Here is a 17,829-nt window from a genome sequence, read left to right on the forward strand (position 1 = left end):
ACTAACAGCTTAGCAGGCAACCGCACAGTGAGTCTGTATCGCAGCATGCTCAACCGACCAGGCCTATGGAGAGACCTGGGTCACATTGTTACCACTACTCTAAGTCCAAACAAATTTCTAACTTCCCTCACTAGTGGGTTGTTTGTTTTGTTTTTTTTTTTAATTTCTCTGTGGAGGAGCCTCTTTGTCCAGCCCCATGATTCTAAAAGCATTAAAACTACCAACAAACCCTCGATGATGAGCTCACAGAGCCAAGAGTAGCAAAATATTTTTCCAACACTTAGCTTTTTAAAGACACTTACTGAATTTGGAACAGATTTATAGAAGCAAATATTTCCTTCTATATGTGACTGAGATGATCAAGACAGTCATTTATGATAAATGCCATACAAGTACTCTTGCAGTCTTTTGGTCTTAATACTGAAATCAGTTATTTCTGCAGTAGCACTTAAAAATCTGTCAGAAGTCATATAGCATTTAACATATTCTCTTAAAGTTTAAAGCTCTTGGATACATAATGACGACTTGAAAACTCAATGTAAAAATTATTTCCATAGAGTAACAAAAAGTTTAGTTATATTCAGGTCACTTACTGAAGAGTTCAGGAATCGGAAGATAATTAACCCCACAAAACCCTACCTTTAAATGAAATATTTTCAAGATAATTTTAAGCTACACCTGAAGACTAACTCTGATGATTAATGATTTAGGCTGGAAACACGGCAGTGAGACTTCTGTTTCTGTAACTGTATGCTTGCAGGCAGGTTTCAGACCTACACACTCATCTCTTTCCAAGACAAGCTACGTCAGATATTGGTTACAAGGCAGCACTCAGTACTGAAAAATATGCAGCCTCCAAAACAGAACCAAAACCCCACATAACGTTCTCCTATGCACTTTACACTCCAAAGAACTTCTCTTTACCTCTTTTAAAGGGTAGTCCCAGTGGTGGGAGCCTGAGAGACTTGCCAAAGGGGACTGAACTTGGACATCCTCTGACTTGGTGTTTGCTTTCTTCTTTGGTATGAGAAACTGAAAATAGATGATGTTACACACACGATAAAACTAAATCACCCACTGATGCTATGAGCTGACATACTGCCACGTACAAAACTTTCTTAACTGTCAGGCAAAATAACAAAGTTGCAAGGGAAGCACTGACCTGTGACTCTAAATGCACTCCTCACTGATGCTTGATCCCAAACCATGTCTGTCATCACCTGAGAAGTTTTAACTCTTTAACTCCATACGTTCAAATGTGAGAACTGTCTTTTAAAAAAGCAATGAAAAGCTATTCCTATCTCATTAACTTTGCAACAACTGTAAACACGTGCCCAAAAGGTGACAACCAAGCTACCGGCGATCACAGTTTCCTTAGTTCTCTCCAATTTGATTACACTATTTGAATCAACTCAGCTTTGAGAATAATAAAGAGAAAACAAAATAGCTGAATGTCATGATGAATACCACACCAGGTTTGCTCTATCTCAAAGAAAAAAAAAATCAGGATTAAGAACAATTATATCTTAGAATAGTAAGTTATTTTGGTATGATAATTTAGCATTAAGTCACTATGATGTACTGAAAATGGTATCAGCTACTGTCATTGCCAACCTTCACAAAAATAGAACCAGCATTTCAAAAGTACTTATTGAAAGATACAGCAATAGTAATTCATAGAAGTTTGCCAATTGAGAAAAACTATGTCAGAAACAGTATTTATTCATTGAAATTCAAAACAAAAAGTGGTCAAACTAAACTTCTACCATTTCATCAAGACAAGGAAAGGTGACATTTCTCCAGGTATCCCGAGAAGCAAAAGCTTATACTGTAAATACAACTACATTACGACGTATCAAAAAGGGAATGCAATATTTACATCTTTCAGACAAATGAGTATATCTCAGCCAGGAAAAATCCAAAGCTACCCCACACGATGACTACATTTAAGTGTGTTACAAACTTAATTTGCAACCTACCAGATGCCTTACCTTGTTACAAGCAAGGATTTCAGAGCAGAGATGCCAACAACTCAATTATTAAAGACAGAAACTGCATCCATTAGCTCTGTAGGTAGTCATTCAGACAGACCACAACTGAGGTGTACTATAACACAATGAGATAATCCTTCAGTTCTTCAATTTGAATTGTGAATGCTCTTATTCCTTCTCCACACTTCTTTGTTTCAAAAAGTTTCGGGGAATTTTTTTTATTTTTTAGTAATTAGAATTTCTATACAGTTCCTCAAACTGCTTTTGCTGGTCAAATGCTGTCATAACAAACATGCCTTTAGTAATATATTCCTCAAATAATAAGGGATGTAAACATTACACACAGGCAACAACTTCTAATACAAGTACCTCCCTTACCTTTCAATCAACACTTAAGGACTGAAAGAGACACTTCCTTATTCAAGAACATCTGACCCTGTTTTTTGTGGGGTGGGGTTTTTTTGAGAAGTGGCCTGCAAGTGTCAGAATACATTTTTCTGATACGCATCTTAGTGGCCAGGTACAATGTCAGAACTCCATCTGTCACCCAACTAGTCACTTCTGTTACAAGAGTCTAAGAACATGTATTTATTTAAATTTGAATATATATTTAAAGCTAAGGGTTTGGATATCCTCTGTAGTAATAGAGCACATAACTTTAGGAACAGGTGAAGTCAGATTCAGAAGAGAGACAGATGGACACACAGCAAGAGATAAAAACACACAAGATACATTCATCAGCAAAATTTCCACCTCACCACATAATAACTTCCCAATACTTGCACTCATTAAGATGATGCTGGTTTGTAGCACCCACAACAAACTTAATGAACAAGCACAAAGTTAAAGGCATCCAAGAGAGTTCTGTATGGTAAGTGGAACCTTATACAGCTGCTTCACCTTTTCCTTAATAATGACTAGCTCAACACATATATGCACACACACACACACACACACTTCCTGGAGTCCTCATCTAAATCAGCAGTACTTTTATGAAGGTTCCCACCTGCAGAAGGGTCTGAGAAAGTGCATAAACAAGGTGCTGAAAACAGGTTATTTCTAAAACACTCCAGACCTTACCAGATCCAAGCAGTTACTGCGTCTAAAATTTGTTTTCACCAGTACTTTCTTTCATTGCTAGAAACTAGCATTAATAGAGATATATTAGATAAAATAAACACTAGCATAAGTGGTCTCTAAGCACATCTCTGCAGATCACTAAGTATTGCATAGGTGCTCCACTTATTTCAACATTACTTTTAATATTTTAGATGTTTTCAAGGATATGTTCAGACCTACATTAGCATGGCGTTTATGCAAAATTAAATAGACCTAGCATTTATTAATACAGGTTCAACAACAGACGTTACCATTGACTGCTATCAGAATAAAACATTTCTCAGGAAAGAGTACTCCAACAAAGCAAAAGTTGGACCACTGGAGAATAATTTTGGTTGTGCAAACACATCAGAACACCCTAGGCTACCCACAGCCTCCAAGTAAATTGTTGAATAGCCTAGGAAGACTTACCCTGCCACAACTTGAAGACGATCTTCTTCTTTCCATTATATTTTCCACTAAAAGAAAAACAAAACAAAACAAATAAGCTTAGCAAGTTGGATGTTATTTATTTGGGGGAAGTAGGACCACCGTGACAGGTACTAAGCAAGAACAAGAGAAGAATTTTAGAGCATAAGCTAGTACAAAGAAAATTCATTCACTGAATGGTTTGGATTGAAAGGGACCTCTAAAGACCATCCAGCTACGCACACACCCACCATGGGCAGCAACACCCTCCACTAGCCCAGGCTGCCCAAAGCCCCATCCAGCCTGGCCTTGAGCACTGCCAGGGAGGGAGCAGCCACAGCTCCTCTGGACAGCCTGTGCCAGGGCCTCACTGCCCTCACAGGGAAGAATTTCCTCCTTATGTCTGATCTAAATGTTTCAGTTTAAAGCCACTGCCCTTTGTCCTGTCATTACAGGCTTTGGCACAAAGTCACTGACAGCCACATTACGAGAAAGATGTGTGTGCATGGGCAAGCAGCAGAATTATCAGCATGGACATAGCTGTTCATAAAGTTTTCACTAGACTTTTTAGTGAAGGCATTTGCTTCTTAACTCCACCCCGCAGGAAGCAGCAATTAATAAGCAATTCAGGTTTCGATTAGAACATGAAAAAGAAGTCACTGAAGAGACCTGTAAGCCAACAAACAAAGAACAAATAAAACTCAACAACACAGCTTCAGAGCTCCCAGCGCTCCTCTTTACGAATACCCTGTACAAGCCCAGCGCCAGACCCTCAAGCCTCACAGCTGGTTTGAAATCTCTCAAGAAACCCGCCAAGTCCCTGCGCTCCCACGTAGCTCGGGGTTAGTGCAGCTCGCAGCCCCGGCCCGCTGGCTGAGCGCTACAACGCCTCCCGCAAACCCCAACTACTGCCTGCCCCAGCGCCTGCGAAGAGGCAGAGCGGCCATCTGCGAGCCCTAGCGTGGGAGGAAGCACCACCGTGAGCCCACCACCGTGAGCCCACCACCGCCACACCAGCAGCCCCCACCCCCTTCGGGGGTGCCGCCGGGCAGCTTTATTTCAGCTTTACTCCCCCCGCTCCCCTCCAATGGCTAAAAGGCGGGCAATCGAGGCAGGACCCGCAGTACGTCGCAACGCTCACCGCCGTCGCTCTTGTTTACCCGGACCCCACCGCCGCCTGCGCGGCTTCCTCAGGTACTTCCGGAACTGGTACTGCTTCCGCCTGGCGCGGCCGCTCGCTCCCCGCCCCACAGCGGCGGTAACCGGCCCTCTGCCTGGGGCGTCCTGGCCCCGAGGTACCGCCCCGCAACGGCGGTAACCGACCCCCCCCCCCCCCCGTCCTCTCCTCGGGGCGTCCCAGCCCCGAGGTGCCGCCCCGCATCTGCGTGTGCCGAGCTCGGGCTCCCCAACGCTTCTCACCGTCCCCGCGGGCCCCCGGTGTTTAGCGTAACCTCGAGTTTAGCCCGGTGCTGGGGCGCTGGGGCGGACCGGGGAGATGGGAAGGATTGTAAGTGACGTAGAGCCGCTGCTAGCGCCACAGGTGCCCTGTGCCCCGTACACTGCCCTGCCCTGCGCCGGGCAGGCTGATGAGTTAGAAGCGAAACCCGTAGCTCCGCGAAGGCACTGAAACGCAGTCAAAGGGCGCGCAGGGCAGCAGTAGCTGAGGCTGCGCGGGAGGCGCGCTAAAGTCTGTGCCAGGAATCACGAAAACCCGGTTAGTTTTAAATAAGCTCCGCACAACCCAGCCAGAGCGCGCCGAGGCCGTGCGGGGCCGGGCTAACGGCCAGTCTAGGGGGCGGGCGGGCGGCCCCGGGGCACGGCGCTGCCGCCGGAGCCCGCGGGGAGGTTACGCGGCCGGGCGCCCTCGCAGCCCCCGTTGCCGCCGCGACGTTCGGGCGGCGGCCGCGGGAGCCTTCCCGCAAGGCAGCTGGAGGCAAAGATCTGGCCGTTGGCTTTCGGGGGCTTGGAGGTTTTTTTTTCAGGGCAGCTTCGGGCTGGTGAAGTTTCGCCTTGTAACTTTTTGTTTCGCTCTCCCGTTGCTGCCTGCACGTCACGGAACTGGAAGCCCTGCAGCACCGGTGGCAATAGCGTTTCGGTTTCACACCAACAAGGTTTAGCTCTAACGTGGTCAGCTGTGAATTCCAACGATCAGGTGTTGGCTCGTAACGATCTGAAAGGCTCCAGGTGGCCTTACCTACCAAACTGATAGATGTTACTGAAACACCCCGGAGTAAAGCACGTAAAAGGCTTTTCACTCCACGATCTTGGCTGCCCAGGGGGGTTGTGGAGCCTCCTTCTCTGGAGATATGCAAGACCCGTCTGGACGCCTCCCTGTGCGACCTGTCCTAGGGAACCTGCTTTGGCAGGGGGGTTGGACCCGATGGTCTCTGGAGGTCCCTTCCAACCCCTACAATTCTGTGAATCTTGAAGGTCTTTTCCAACCAAAACCATTCTATGATTCTATTACAAAAAAGTAGTGAAACCTGAGCTAAGATGGGATTTATTTATTTTTTTTTATGCAGAGGAATTGCTTACAAATCCAGTGTGAAAAAGATTTCCATCTATGATGACGTATTTTTCAGAAGTGCATACGGTAATGTTGGGCTTTTTTAGAATAGATGAAACTGTTTTTAAATGGAAAGTCTCATGAAGGTAAATACTTACACTGCAGTAGTGTTAGAGATACACCAACTGCTGTGATAAACACTAGCCAAGTTCACAGCTGAAGAATCTCACAGTCCAAACAGAAAAGTGGGAGGAAGGAAATGGGATTTCCACCCCTCAACAGTAACTTTTAAAAATAGCAATTATAAAGGCTTCCAGAATAAATACCTTTGCATGTTGCATTTCAACAGGCCATGAAGCACAAGCAGCAGTCCACACTGATTTAGCATGTACATTTACCAAAAAGTAAATGCATTACGCAGCAATATCTAGAACAATCTATAAATGTTGCTTTTTTAATTCGATACATGGCATTACTACAATAAAATCAGTCTTCTAGTCTAAATATACATATGATTCTCAAGAGCGAACTCCTACATGATAACCTGCTATAAATTACTTCAAAATTTCCTGTTTGGATCTTGAAGGCAATTTTAGCAAGGTAAGCCATACTTTTGCCTGAGGTAAAACTGGGTGGTGGGGTTTTTTTCTTTCTGTTTCCTGAAATCGTCAGAAACCTTTCACAATGTTTTGTGAAGTAGGTATTTAAGCAGATATTTGATATGGGATACACAGGGTTTAATTTGGAATCACTTATCCTTGGTTTGTTTTAGAACTGAAAAGGTAACGTTGCTGGTAGTAGCTGAAGTAAGAGCATAGTAACTCCCTGTTTGTAGTACCTGGGGAAACTAGGATCTCTGACCTTTTAGGGCTGAGGAGAGAAAGGGACAGAGATGTGTTGGACAGCACATAACTCCCTGACGAAACTGCATTTACCTCTTCCTGATGGATATGGAATGCTTCCTCTGTGCCTTACCTTTCTCCATAGATATCTTTCCATAAGCTACATTCATTTTTGTCCCACTTCACTGCATGGGAAAAACAACAGGACTAAGAGTAGCTTCCTCCCTACTAAATGTGATCCCTTTTGTGTGCACTGCTTGTATCTTAGTAATATAGCAAACATTGTCCTCCAATCTGCTTTGTGTCTTTTGTACCTTTCTGCTGAGTGAAATACTTCCAAATTCTTTGCGTTGTTTTCATTCTAAGAAACTGGCAAGACAGTAAATGCATTATAGATCTTAGAATCTGGTGGGGTTTTCCCCTGTTCATTGTGTACTTACAGAAGATAAAAATGGAGAAGGCAGCATTTTCTAGCCTACTCTCTACTAATCAGAAGACAGGAATGACCCTGAAGAGGTGACTTAACGTCTCTGGCCCAGGGGAAATTGCTCAAAAGGAAAATATATATGGTGTTGCTCTATTGAAGAGCAAGTAACTTTATTTAATAAATTTGGAAGTGTAAGAAATAATTTTCGATACTCTAAGCAATTCACTCAAGGAAACTTGCATTCCATAAAGGAATTGGGCTCCAACTCGAGTTGCTCACGTGAACATTTTCAGATGACTTTCCATCCTAGTAACCAGCTTTATCAGACTGCATAGCGAGTTTTATCACAGTCAGAATGTGATTTACTGTGTTCTGAAAGCCTCCAATAGTTCAGCAAGAAAAACTGAAAAGTTTGTACCAATGTGTTTGACAGATATAACAGCATAGGAATCATTTGCCAAAACAAAATTACTGTGTGAAGATGATAAATTCATTTTCCAAATACTGATAATTGAGGGAAATTCGTGCTTGGAATTCTCTGCTGTTAGGACAAAATCCTGTAAAAGCAGGCTTCTAACCACACCAAAGGTTACCCCCATATTTGTCAGTGGTAGACTGGATAGTTACTGGGAAAAGAGAAGATTACGGTAAGATTAATTTTTCAGTTGCTTGGAAGCCACTTCCTGGGACAATTATCAGTTGATCAGTCATAAAAGCTGAAAAATTATCTCAGCTGAAACTGGAAGCCTCCATGTAATCTCATGAGAGTTTGCTGCATGGACTGCCTTTTCTCCTGTTCCCGGGTCACAGTGGCTAGCTTATTCTCTCCTCCATTCCATGATTTCCACGTGACAAGCGCTTGCAGGGATAAATTGGTAGCTAGATATTAGTATTAGTGTACCTCCATTGGAATTCAGCAACCAAAATCTGAGAGAGGCTTTACAAGCAGCTGGTTTACTACAGACCACCAAGAGATCAGCCTGTATCAAGGAGTACCTTGTTCATAACCACTTTTAAAACAGAATTCCAACACAACAGCTTTTCTTTCTGTAGGAATTGTATAGAGGTCTATCACTATATTGACATAATCTTCTTAATTTGCAGTGGTTTCAAACAGAGCACCAACTAAGCCTGAGGAAACTAATAGAGGGTTCAGAGTATGACGAGCAACTGAAGTATGACTTCAATCTAAACGGGGAACTGAGGCACCTAGATACAAATGAGTCCTTTGTTTTCAATTATTTCAAGAATGCACATGAGCTGAATCATAAGCGTTATGAAGTTTTGGGACGCTTGATTACCCAATATGTTTATGAGCTCCTGGAGAGAGTTTGCATGCTGCAAAAGAGTTATATTCCTACTGATGCTACAGAGAATGAACCGAGGAGTTTCTTTTTCATGAGTGAGAACGCACTGACAAGTTCCTCTAGCCTGGTTGTCCTCCTTCAGGATCACGGAGTTTTCCGTGCAGGACAATGGGGACAAAGGACAATTGTCAGCGAGGGCTTGGGGCATGGGACACAAATACCATTCATCAAAACGGCCCTTCAAAGCCACTGGGGAGTGGTTGTGCTGAATCCCAATGACAACATTTTTGATCTGAAGAATGACAAGGAGAAGGTGAGCTTTTACACCGGGGAACAAGCACTGCCTTCTGCACAGTCTGTCTGGTGGATCCCCAAGAGGGGCAGCAGCAGCCCCGAGGAGCATACCATGTACGTATGGGACCATTTCATTTCAAAGAGTGCAGCCAACAACGTGGCCTTCATTGCCCACGGCTATGGTGGCTTGGTGTTTGTTGACCTGCTGGTGCAGAGGAAGCAGGAGGTAATGAATAAAGTGTACGCCGTGGCCTTCATCGACTCGGTGCACAACACCCAGCACCAGACGAGAAATGACCCCCAGATACAAGAATGGATACAGAAATGCTGCCGTGAGTGGGTGTCCAGCAGAAAGCCTCTGGATAAAGCCGTGGGTTCTCCCAGGAAAGCTGACTGCCTTACTGTCTCTGCTGGAACGGAGAAGTATGATTTAGCACCCTCCTGTTGCTTACGTGCCATCTTTAAGTACCTGAAGAGGACACTGAAAGCCAGGACCATAACAGCCTTTAGGCATTCACCTGTTGCAACCAGAAGCAGCACGAGTAAGAAGATGGTCAATAAATGAAGGTATACCAACCTTCTCTCAATAGTGGTAGTTATGAAAGGAACAGACCCCTGCACCTTTCAGTCATCTAAGGACCTTCTGCTCTCTGCAAAGCAACTTACAGGTCCAAGTTTGAATCTAGTTTGTTTTGTTTTGAGAAATAGACAAGATACCTATTGGGAAAGAAGTGCATTGTTGAAGGCTTTAAGCCACAGCCCTTCAGGCAGCTAAGAAATTTAAAGTTGTACAAAATAAAGATGTTAAGGTGTATTGACTCTCAACTGTTTTGTCTTTAAAGTAAACATTCTGCACTTAGGGCTCCCTAATCAGACTAAAGGATCAGGAAAACCCTCACTTAAGTGCTGAGTTTTCATTAAAAGGACAAATCTGGAATAAGAAAAGCATGTAAAGGGATCTATTTCCTTCTTGCTGTATACCATATAGTGTTTAAAATCTTTCGAAGGCTGGAACGTCCATGTTCCTCCTTGAAATGTTTACTGTTGAAAAATATTTCAGGGTATACATGCTACTACCTTCCCTCCAGTCAGAGATAGCATGTGCCAAACATGATACAGTGAGCTAAAGCACTTTCCATTTTAAAGCAAATTAAGCCAGTGAGATTACTAGACATGAGCTGCTACAGAAATACAGTACTCTAGGAATCTGCAGTTACCAAACTGATGCAAAAAAATGACATTGCTGTTTTCTCTCAGCTGCTAAACAGAGGTGGGAAGTAGGCACAACTTTTAAATCTCCCTTAGCAAGGTTTGCAATTTATGGCAGCAGGTCAAATAACTTTCACAGCAAATGTAAACAAAACAGTTGTTCTGAACTTCCAGATTAATCCCGTGGGAATTAAAAGTGTCTGCAAAAGAGCTTTGAAGGATGACAAAACCTTTTCCTACACCTTCAGTTCTCATCTCAGTCAAAAAATTTCTTGAACAGGAATACTGTATCAGAGAGAAGAGACTTTCCACCTCCCTTTTGTATTTATATCCATTTCAGTCATCTTGAATAAGTGTTTGGAAAAGCTTCTGCCCCATGATCCAGTATGAAAGTATAAAATTTCATGGGAAAGGAATAATCAGTTCAGTGCTCTTGAGAGCAAGCGTAGCTTTTTACATAAAGACAGGCTCACTGCTACTACATCTGAATGAAAAATTGTACTAGTCACTTGATGCGGTGCTTTACGCCACTTAAGAAAAGTTGCCGTGGAGAGGCTGCCCTTGAGGAGGCATAGAGCCTGCCTGTTTTGTCAGTGCCGGTCAGCATGCGACTCAAACAACAGTCGGGTGTGTGAATTCCGTACGTAAACGTGTAGCTTTATTTATGAGAGGAGTACAAGCTGACAGAATATCTGTCTTCAGAAAGAGACCAATATGATCCTTCAGCATAAATGCTCAAACTGCCCCACTGTGTCAGAGGGGGCTAAAAATACTTGTGCAGGGTTAAAAAAAAAACACCCAAAGAGTTCTAGGACATTGGCCATTTCCATAATTATCTCAGGGCAAGCCATTAAATTCCTTGGTAGAGAAGGTCGTATTTAGGGATGTTGTTGGGATCAATAGGACTTCTCACAATGAGCTTTCCACGCATTGCTCCACGGTAAATCACTTCAATCAGATCTATAAAGTCTTGCTTGGTTTTGAAGCTTCCTACAAATTTGGTATGATCTGGCGACCTAAATATAAGCATAAGATAAAGGCAGAATTGTAATGTTCAAGCACAGACACCCGAAGAAAGACGTATGATGACATCAGGGGTTCTCGTTTGGTCATTCCAAAACAATGAACTGCACTGGTAATGGCATAGAATCATAGGGGTTGGAAGGGTCCAACCCCCCTGCCAAAGCAGCTCCCTAGCTCTTATTGCACAGATAGGCGTCCAGACAGGTCTTGAATATCTCCAGAGAAGGAGACTCCACCACCTCCCTGGGCAGCCTGTCCCAGGGCTCTGTCGCCCTCACTGTGAAAAAGTTCTTCTGCATGTTGGTGCGGAACTTCCTGTGCTCCAACTTGCAGCCATTGCCCCTTGTCCTGTCCCCACAGACCACTGAAAAGGCGCTGGCCAATTCCCCCTGCATCCCATACTTAAGATATTTATAAACATTAATAAGGTCCCCCCTTAGCCTTCTTTTCTCTAGGCTGAACAGTCCCAGCTCACTCAGCCTTAATAACCAAGTCAGGAACATACTGTGACCCCATGGCCCAAAAAGGTGCAGTGTCATGTCTAAGGCTTTACACATACTACTTTTTGCAGAGTCAGGCATGTTTCACCCAATACCTACCTATTGCATCACAGCATATTTCAAAATACTTCTTAATTTTATGCCTTCTGGCTTCCTACGGAGTTCTCAATGCAGATGTTGGTAACAATGTTACAGTTTTCAAACACTGCCTTCCTCAGACATGGTAACATAGGGACCAATATTCTTACAGACATAATAGATAATGCCAGGTAGGACAACATACCCGTAATCAACCTTCATGTGTTGTCCATTGAAGAAAAACACCGTAGAGGGAATATAACTGATGTCAAAATACTGAGTGTACACTGGAACCTTGTTCACATCCACCAGGTAAATGACTGCCATTTTACTTAGGTCATGAGCTGTCTTTGCAAGCTGAAAAGAGTGAGAAAGATGGATTACAAATGGATTGAGACACAAGGGGAAACAGGGTAGCAAGCATTATAAAATTCATTTCCCTGTGTCTTATCAGTTTAAGCAGGACTAGAATATCATGTCATCTACTTCAAGACCTTTGTACACCTACTATAATAACATGAACCTCTGCTTGATTTTCAAACCAGCTTGTGAATACAGTATTTTTTCATTTTACATTTGTCGCCAAAGTTTTCATGAGTCACTGTGTTATCCAAAAGCAACACATGACATTCTCTTGTATACAATACTTATACTGGTAAAGGAAAAAAAAAAACAACCCAGAAAAAAAATTCTTACAATATCATCGAGCTGCAGACAAACTGCATCGTTATCTCTTCCAAACCGGAGAACCAAAACCTTCTCGGCGACACTTTTTATTGCTTGATCCACTTCCCTCTTGCAGGTCAGTTTGGGCAGCAGAAAACTCATCCCGACAGACCACGGCTTCCACGAAAATCCCTGAGGGGTTAGGGGGAAAAAAATCGTCAAAATTCTCAAAACTTCTCCATGCTATTAAAAAACATAAAAGCAAAACAAACAAATAAAAAAGAGAGGGAGAGAAATCACCGTCCACTGCACCGGGCTGAGAGACCCCTCGGGCTCCCACTCCTGCCTCAGGCCAGAGCACAGGCGCAACTACCCGACATCCCCCGCCCTCCCCACCCCCATCCCGCCTAGCGCTAGGGCACTCCCGCCGCAAGGCCCCGGCCCTCACGGCGGGCAGCGGCAGGGCCTCACCGGCAGCCCGCCTCAAGGCCCGGAAACTCCCCGCGGGGCCCCAGCGCAGGCCGCCTCGCCGGCGCGGACAGGCCCCGAGGAGGATCGCCGTACCCCGCAAAGCCTTGCGGCGCGGAGAAAAGAAGCAGCCGGAACCTTCGCTGTGCAGCCGCGGAACGCTGGGGACAGGTAACGAGACGGGGCGCTGCGCCCCTCCCCGCGCATGCGCGTGGGGCAGGCCGCTCTCCCTCAGGCGGACCCGAGGCGTTGGCGCTGACGGTGCTGTCGCCACGCGGTGGTTACCTGCGCCCGCCGTCCGGAGGTGTCCGCCCGCCCCCTTCCCGGGTGGGATGAAACGACGGTCAGGCGGGCTGGAACGCGGCCGGAGCTGGGGCAGGTGTGGGTGCCGCCGTCGGACGCGGGGAGGCCTCTCCCGCCCCGTGTTTCCCGCTATTGGGGGGCACGAGCGGCAGGTCCGCCTGCGGGCGTTGGCGCCTGAGGGTGCCCAGTCCTGCTCCTGCCGGTGGCTCCCGCTGGCCTCGGGAGCAGCCTTTGGCCTCCCTGCCGCGCCGCTCAGCTCGGCCGTCCTCGGCGGGCGCGGGTCGGGCTTGCGGTGCGGGGCTGCAGAGGCCGCGGCGCTGCAGAGGCCACGCTGCCTCCTCGTTCCCCGCCGCAGCAGCAGGGAGCGGGACGCGCCGGTGTCCCCGGGCGGGCTGTGGGGCACGGCGCGGTGCTTTGGGGTGTTGCCCAGCTTTTCGCAGTTCGGTTCCGGCGTGGGCCGATGTAGAAGTCGTTAAGGAGCGTGGCGTGCCGGTCTCGGAAGGAGCCGCACCGCTGCGTGCTCTGGTCCGGTGTGTTCCCCGCACAACCTTTCTGGCCCGCACTGCTGCACAGGGCTCAGGCCTGCGGACGGACAGCCCTGTGTAGGCATCTGTGCCGGGGGAATCATAGAATCATAGAACTGTAGGGGTTGGAAGGGACCTCGAGAGATCATCGGGTCCAACCCCCCTGCCAAAGCAGCTCCCTAGGACATATCACTCAGATAGGCGTCCAGGCGGGTCTTGAATATCTCCAGAGAAGGAGACTCCACCACCTCCCTGGGCAACCTATTCCAGTGCTCTGTCACCCTCACTGATAGAAAAGTAACGAGTTACTCAGTCTCAGAAGCATGGGTGAAGGGCCTAGATTCCTGATGTTAGCTATAGTGAAGTCAAGCTAAAAAAAACCCCAAAACAACAACAACCAAAAACCAACCAAAAAAAATCCAGAAAAAATATTTTAAATTCTACAGATGTAGGCTGATCAAAGAGATTTAGAGTAATTCTTGCAGCAATGCAACAGTAGTGTGCATGTTGGACACACTGAAAGGTAACTTTTAACTGTTGGCTTGGCGCTCCAGTAGCATAAGTTAACTGAGGAACTCAGCCCTTCACTTCTCCTAGCTGGACAACAGACTGGTTTGCTTATTTTTTTTGTCAGTATTTGTAACACTTAAATGGAAAGTTACTAACATCTCTATTGTAATGCTTAATGATTTTCTCTTAACTTCACACTACTAAGAGGTGGGGGTTTTTTTGTTCATGAAATGAACGAAGTGAAAGGTCAATCACCAATTTGACCAGCTACTGTATAGTAAAATGTATGCCAGGTTATATAATAATTCCTTGTAATACACTGCTCTTTCTGTGGGTCTTTATCTGGGCAGGTGTGTGTGCATATATATATATATACATACATATATATATACATATCCCCAATTAGATTTAACTTGTTCTTCAGGATATTGGACTATTTTAAGTAAGTTGTTAGGGAGGTGATGAATTTCGCTCTTTTTTTGAGCTAATTTTTGTTTTGGCCATATCATGTTTCCTCAAACACAGACATTACTGTGATTTTACTTAAGTACATTTGTATATTAAACAGTATAGAAAGGAAAATGCTTTGTTGCTTGGGGTCTTTTTTTGTTCCTTTTTCTAGACCCTTTTACATTTTACTACAAATATGTATGAAGTTAATGTAGGTTTCATGTCTTTAGCGTTATGTGCCAACATCACAGGCAGTTTGGCAGGAAGATGATGATGGTCTTTTTCTAATCATTTAATTCTTAGTCAGGTGTGGAAGCTTGTTTGGCCGGGATGGTAACGAGATTTTTTTTCCTTTCTTCGCCTCCTTGTTGGCTGCTTAAGTGTCCCTCAAATCAGTTCTCTGATAGTGCAGCTATCTGAATGCTTGGATTGCTGTCAGAGCCAGGAAAAAGAGGCTCAGGGGACATAAGAATGTCTTTACTGGCAATAGTTTTGGCTTAGCAAAACTATCGTGTACGTAGTTTCAGGAGCTGCAATGTGGAAATGCGTAGAAGAGAAAAAACTTCAGTACTAAGGTTTGCTTAAAAGAGCTTTCCCAAAATACAGTGGTAAAAGAGAAAATGTGATTGTCTGTGATTGAGTTGCACAAGACACATCTTGTCTGCCTGCACGGTGTAGGTGAATTAGGTAGGCACCTCTCTAGAAGTGCATAGAAATATTTTCAGTCCCATGTAGCATTTTGCTTGCTTTGGTCGTGAAGGTTCTTACCTGCCGTGTGATGCAGGTAACTCAAATAGATCTCGGTCAAATAACCTGCAAGTGTTGCCTAAATTTGGAACTGCAGTAAGCATAGCCCTTTCAAGTGGAAGAGGTCATCTTGTCTGTTCTCAGCAGTGCCATGTATGCTGCTTTTATTTAGAAAACAATAGAAAAGTAATAGCAGAAGCAAGAATTTGTACTGTTTTCCAAGAATTAAGCCATTGTCTGTCAGCGTTACTAAGGATGAAAAATGTGTGTGTGTTTTCTTAAGTGATTTCTTGACAAGTGTTTTTTCTCTCTCACTGTTGTTTATTGCAGATAAGGGTGCACAGCACAAGCATGCAGTCTGCTAACGTGCTTCTGAAGAAAATTGTAAGGAGTTCTGTCCTTCCATTTGCTGCACAACATGGGATGAAGAAGGACTTGTTCCCATTCAGTAGGCCTCTGAGTTCATCGCTTTGCCTGAAGCAGGACAATTCACGCGCTCCCTCAGAAAAACTAGATTTAGATGCATGGAAGAAGGTGATGAAGTCTGGGTTGCAAGAAGAAGTCAGTGAGGCTGTCTCTGAGCCTAAGGAGCTTTCTGAACTGGCTGCTGCACGTGAGATGTTGGAGATGTGGAGACTAGCAGGCAGATTGGTTCCAGAAAATCTCAGTGAAGAACAGCTAAAAGCCTTTGTGGAGTGTCCTTCCAAGTCAGCCAAAAAGAAGTATTTAAAATATTTGCATCTCAAAGAACTTTACAAGAAAAACGACAAAAGAAAGATGGATGAGAAAAGGGAAAGGAGGTTGGCATCACAAGAGCAAGCTTCAGAAACGGATGTGGCCAAAAGGACTCCTTCAGTATGTGTGTGGGCCAAGTGTATGGATAAGGCATACAATTGGAGGGCTGCTCAGTCAATGATCTTTGGCCAGCCTCTAATATTTGACATGTCTTACGAAAAAGATATGTCTGTCCGGGAAGTAAAAAACACAGTGAGGCAGATAGTGCTGAGTGAAAGCAGCAATCGAAGATCTGTGGATCCCTTCCACATCCACTTCTGTAACCTAAAAGACGACAGCCTCTACCATAGCGAATTTATCAAGCATTACAGAGAGGCGTGGGGCAGGCTGCTCGTCACTGTGACAGACCAGTGCTACACAGAGATCTTTCCAAAGGAGAAGCTGATCTATCTGACTGCCGATTCTCCCAAAGTAATGAAAACATTCGATCATGATAAAATCTACATTGTTGGGTCAATGGTTGACAAGAGCATAAAAACGGGAGTCTCTTTGGCACGGGCAAAGCGGCTGGGGCTGGAGACGGCGGCCCTTCCGCTGGAGCGGTACCTGCTTTGGAACAGCGGGGCTAAAAATCTCACGCTGGATCAAATGATGCTTATCTTATTAACCCTGAAAGATACTGGAGACTGGAAGAAGGCTCTGGAATTCGTTCCGAAAAGGAAATACTGCGGCTTTGTAAGCAAGCCTGTCCACCAACTGAAAAAAACCTTAAACCTCATCAACGCACTTAAGCTTAGAAGGGGACCGGAGGAGCTACAACAGCAGTTTGCCAAGAACTACTCTAAGAAGTTAATGCGAAAGTAGAGTGATGGAGAAGAGAATGACTTAGTATGGGCAAGATGTGCCCTTGAATGCTCCAGTGTCTCGGGACTTTCTAGAACGGTGTTCAGCTATTTATCCCTAAAAATGCCTTTGTTCTGCAAGTTTGAAAAGACCATTGTTAGGGATTTTTTTTTTTTAATTACCTTAATATTCCAGCTGCTGGAACTTATTCACATGTTACGAAATTATGTAAGAGAAATGAGATAATCTGTTATAAAAAAATTGCTCTGTACAAAGAATACAAATCTATTGAGTTGAATCATGCTGGGACAAGGGTGACTGTCACTGAATGCAAAGGTTCTTCAGAGAATACCTCTGTGCCTGGGGTCTGCAACAGGTGGAGGCCATCCAGCCTCAGTCTGAAAGGTTAGGCAACACAAAATAGGAGAGACCTTTCCCCATCACAACCTGAATCCTCCTTTTGGGTGTAGGCTTTTGGTGCTGAGCTGAAGCCACACAGTTAAAACCTAGCACGAGATCAGGGAGTTGCACGGTTTGTTTCTGGGTGTTCTATTTCTGGCATGAATCGAGTCCCTGTGTGGAAGGAGTAATCCCAAGTTTTCTTGCCCCTGCCGAGAAGATACCTACATCCTTTTGTGCAGGAGTGTGTGTGCTTTCAGCCTGCATTACGTAGGTTTCCCGAGGTGCTGGAATGTCCTGATGGTAAATACCCAGAGGGGCAGAGAGTCTTTCTGTACCCCTCACAGCTGATGGACCATGTACTGTCTGTGTCTGCCTGAAGGCCTGCGTTTGGACACACACAGAGCTGCCAGGGGTGTGTTGTTAAAAGCTGTTCTCTCTGCTCTTAGTAGGGCGAGGGGAGGGGAGGCATTTCTTGGT

At 44.9% G+C, this 17,829-nt stretch overlaps 4 protein-coding genes across 6 annotated transcripts in view; 2 read left to right on the plus strand and 2 right to left on the minus strand.

The window, feature by feature from the left end:
* The window catches only part of SENP7 (SUMO specific peptidase 7), a gene marked incomplete at its 5' end in the record, with an annotated part of 40,979 nt that extends 36,080 nt beyond the window's left edge, over window positions 1-4,899 (minus strand). The window contains 4 exons of the mRNA XM_084276985.1: window positions 925-1,032; window positions 2,945-3,009; window positions 3,522-3,568; window positions 4,679-4,899. Coding sequence (XP_084133111.1) covers window positions 925-1,032; window positions 2,945-3,009; window positions 3,522-3,568; window positions 4,679-4,899 — 441 coding nt within the window. The remainder of the gene's footprint in view (window positions 1-924; window positions 1,033-2,944; window positions 3,010-3,521; window positions 3,569-4,678) is intronic.
* A 114-nt stretch (window positions 4,900-5,013) lies between these two features.
* Window positions 5,014-9,473, plus strand: LOC311202503 (putative protein ARB2BP; the record flags this gene model as incomplete). The annotated part of the gene is made up of 3 exons (XM_084277087.1): window positions 5,014-5,124; window positions 5,264-5,407; window positions 8,398-9,473. 3 exons carry the CDS (start codon window positions 5,014-5,016, stop codon window positions 9,457-9,459), a joined length of 1,317 nt encoding a protein of 438 aa, XP_084133213.1. The 3' UTR covers window positions 9,460-9,473.
* Window positions 9,474-10,788: 1,315 nt separating this feature from the next.
* TXNL4B (thioredoxin like 4B) lies at window positions 10,789-12,883 on the minus strand. 2 transcript variants are annotated; one of them, XM_084275864.1, is made up of 4 exons: window positions 12,842-12,883; window positions 12,401-12,562; window positions 11,910-12,061; window positions 10,789-11,119 (listed from the first exon to the last, which is right to left on the minus strand). In XM_084275864.1, the coding sequence occupies exons 2-4, from the start codon at window positions 12,530-12,532 to the stop codon at window positions 10,954-10,956; spliced, it is 450 nt and encodes a 149-aa protein (XP_084131990.1). In that variant the 5' UTR covers window positions 12,533-12,562; window positions 12,842-12,883; the 3' UTR covers window positions 10,789-10,953. The 2 variants fall into 2 exon arrangements, with proteins under 2 accessions (XP_084131990.1, XP_084131989.1); XM_084275863.1 differs by lacking the exon at window positions 12,842-12,883 and adding an exon at window positions 12,671-12,707.
* Window positions 12,884-13,107: 224 nt separating this feature from the next.
* Window positions 13,108-17,251, plus strand: TRMT10C (tRNA methyltransferase 10C, mitochondrial RNase P subunit). Of its 2 annotated transcripts, none has more exons than XM_084267021.1 (2): window positions 13,108-13,181; window positions 15,703-17,251. In XM_084267021.1, the coding sequence occupies exon 2, from the start codon at window positions 15,724-15,726 to the stop codon at window positions 16,969-16,971; it is 1,248 nt and encodes a 415-aa protein (XP_084123147.1). In that variant the 5' UTR covers window positions 13,108-13,181; window positions 15,703-15,723; the 3' UTR covers window positions 16,972-17,251. The 2 variants fall into 2 exon arrangements, with proteins under 2 accessions (XP_084123147.1, XP_084123148.1); XM_084267022.1 differs by having other exon boundaries at window positions 13,172-13,217.
* Window positions 17,252-17,829: the final 578 nt, after the last annotated feature.

Source organism: Gallinula chloropus, assembly GCF_964237585.1.
Source record: "Gallinula chloropus genome assembly, chromosome: 1".
Lineage (NCBI taxonomy): Eukaryota > Metazoa > Chordata > Aves > Gruiformes > Rallidae > Gallinula > Gallinula chloropus.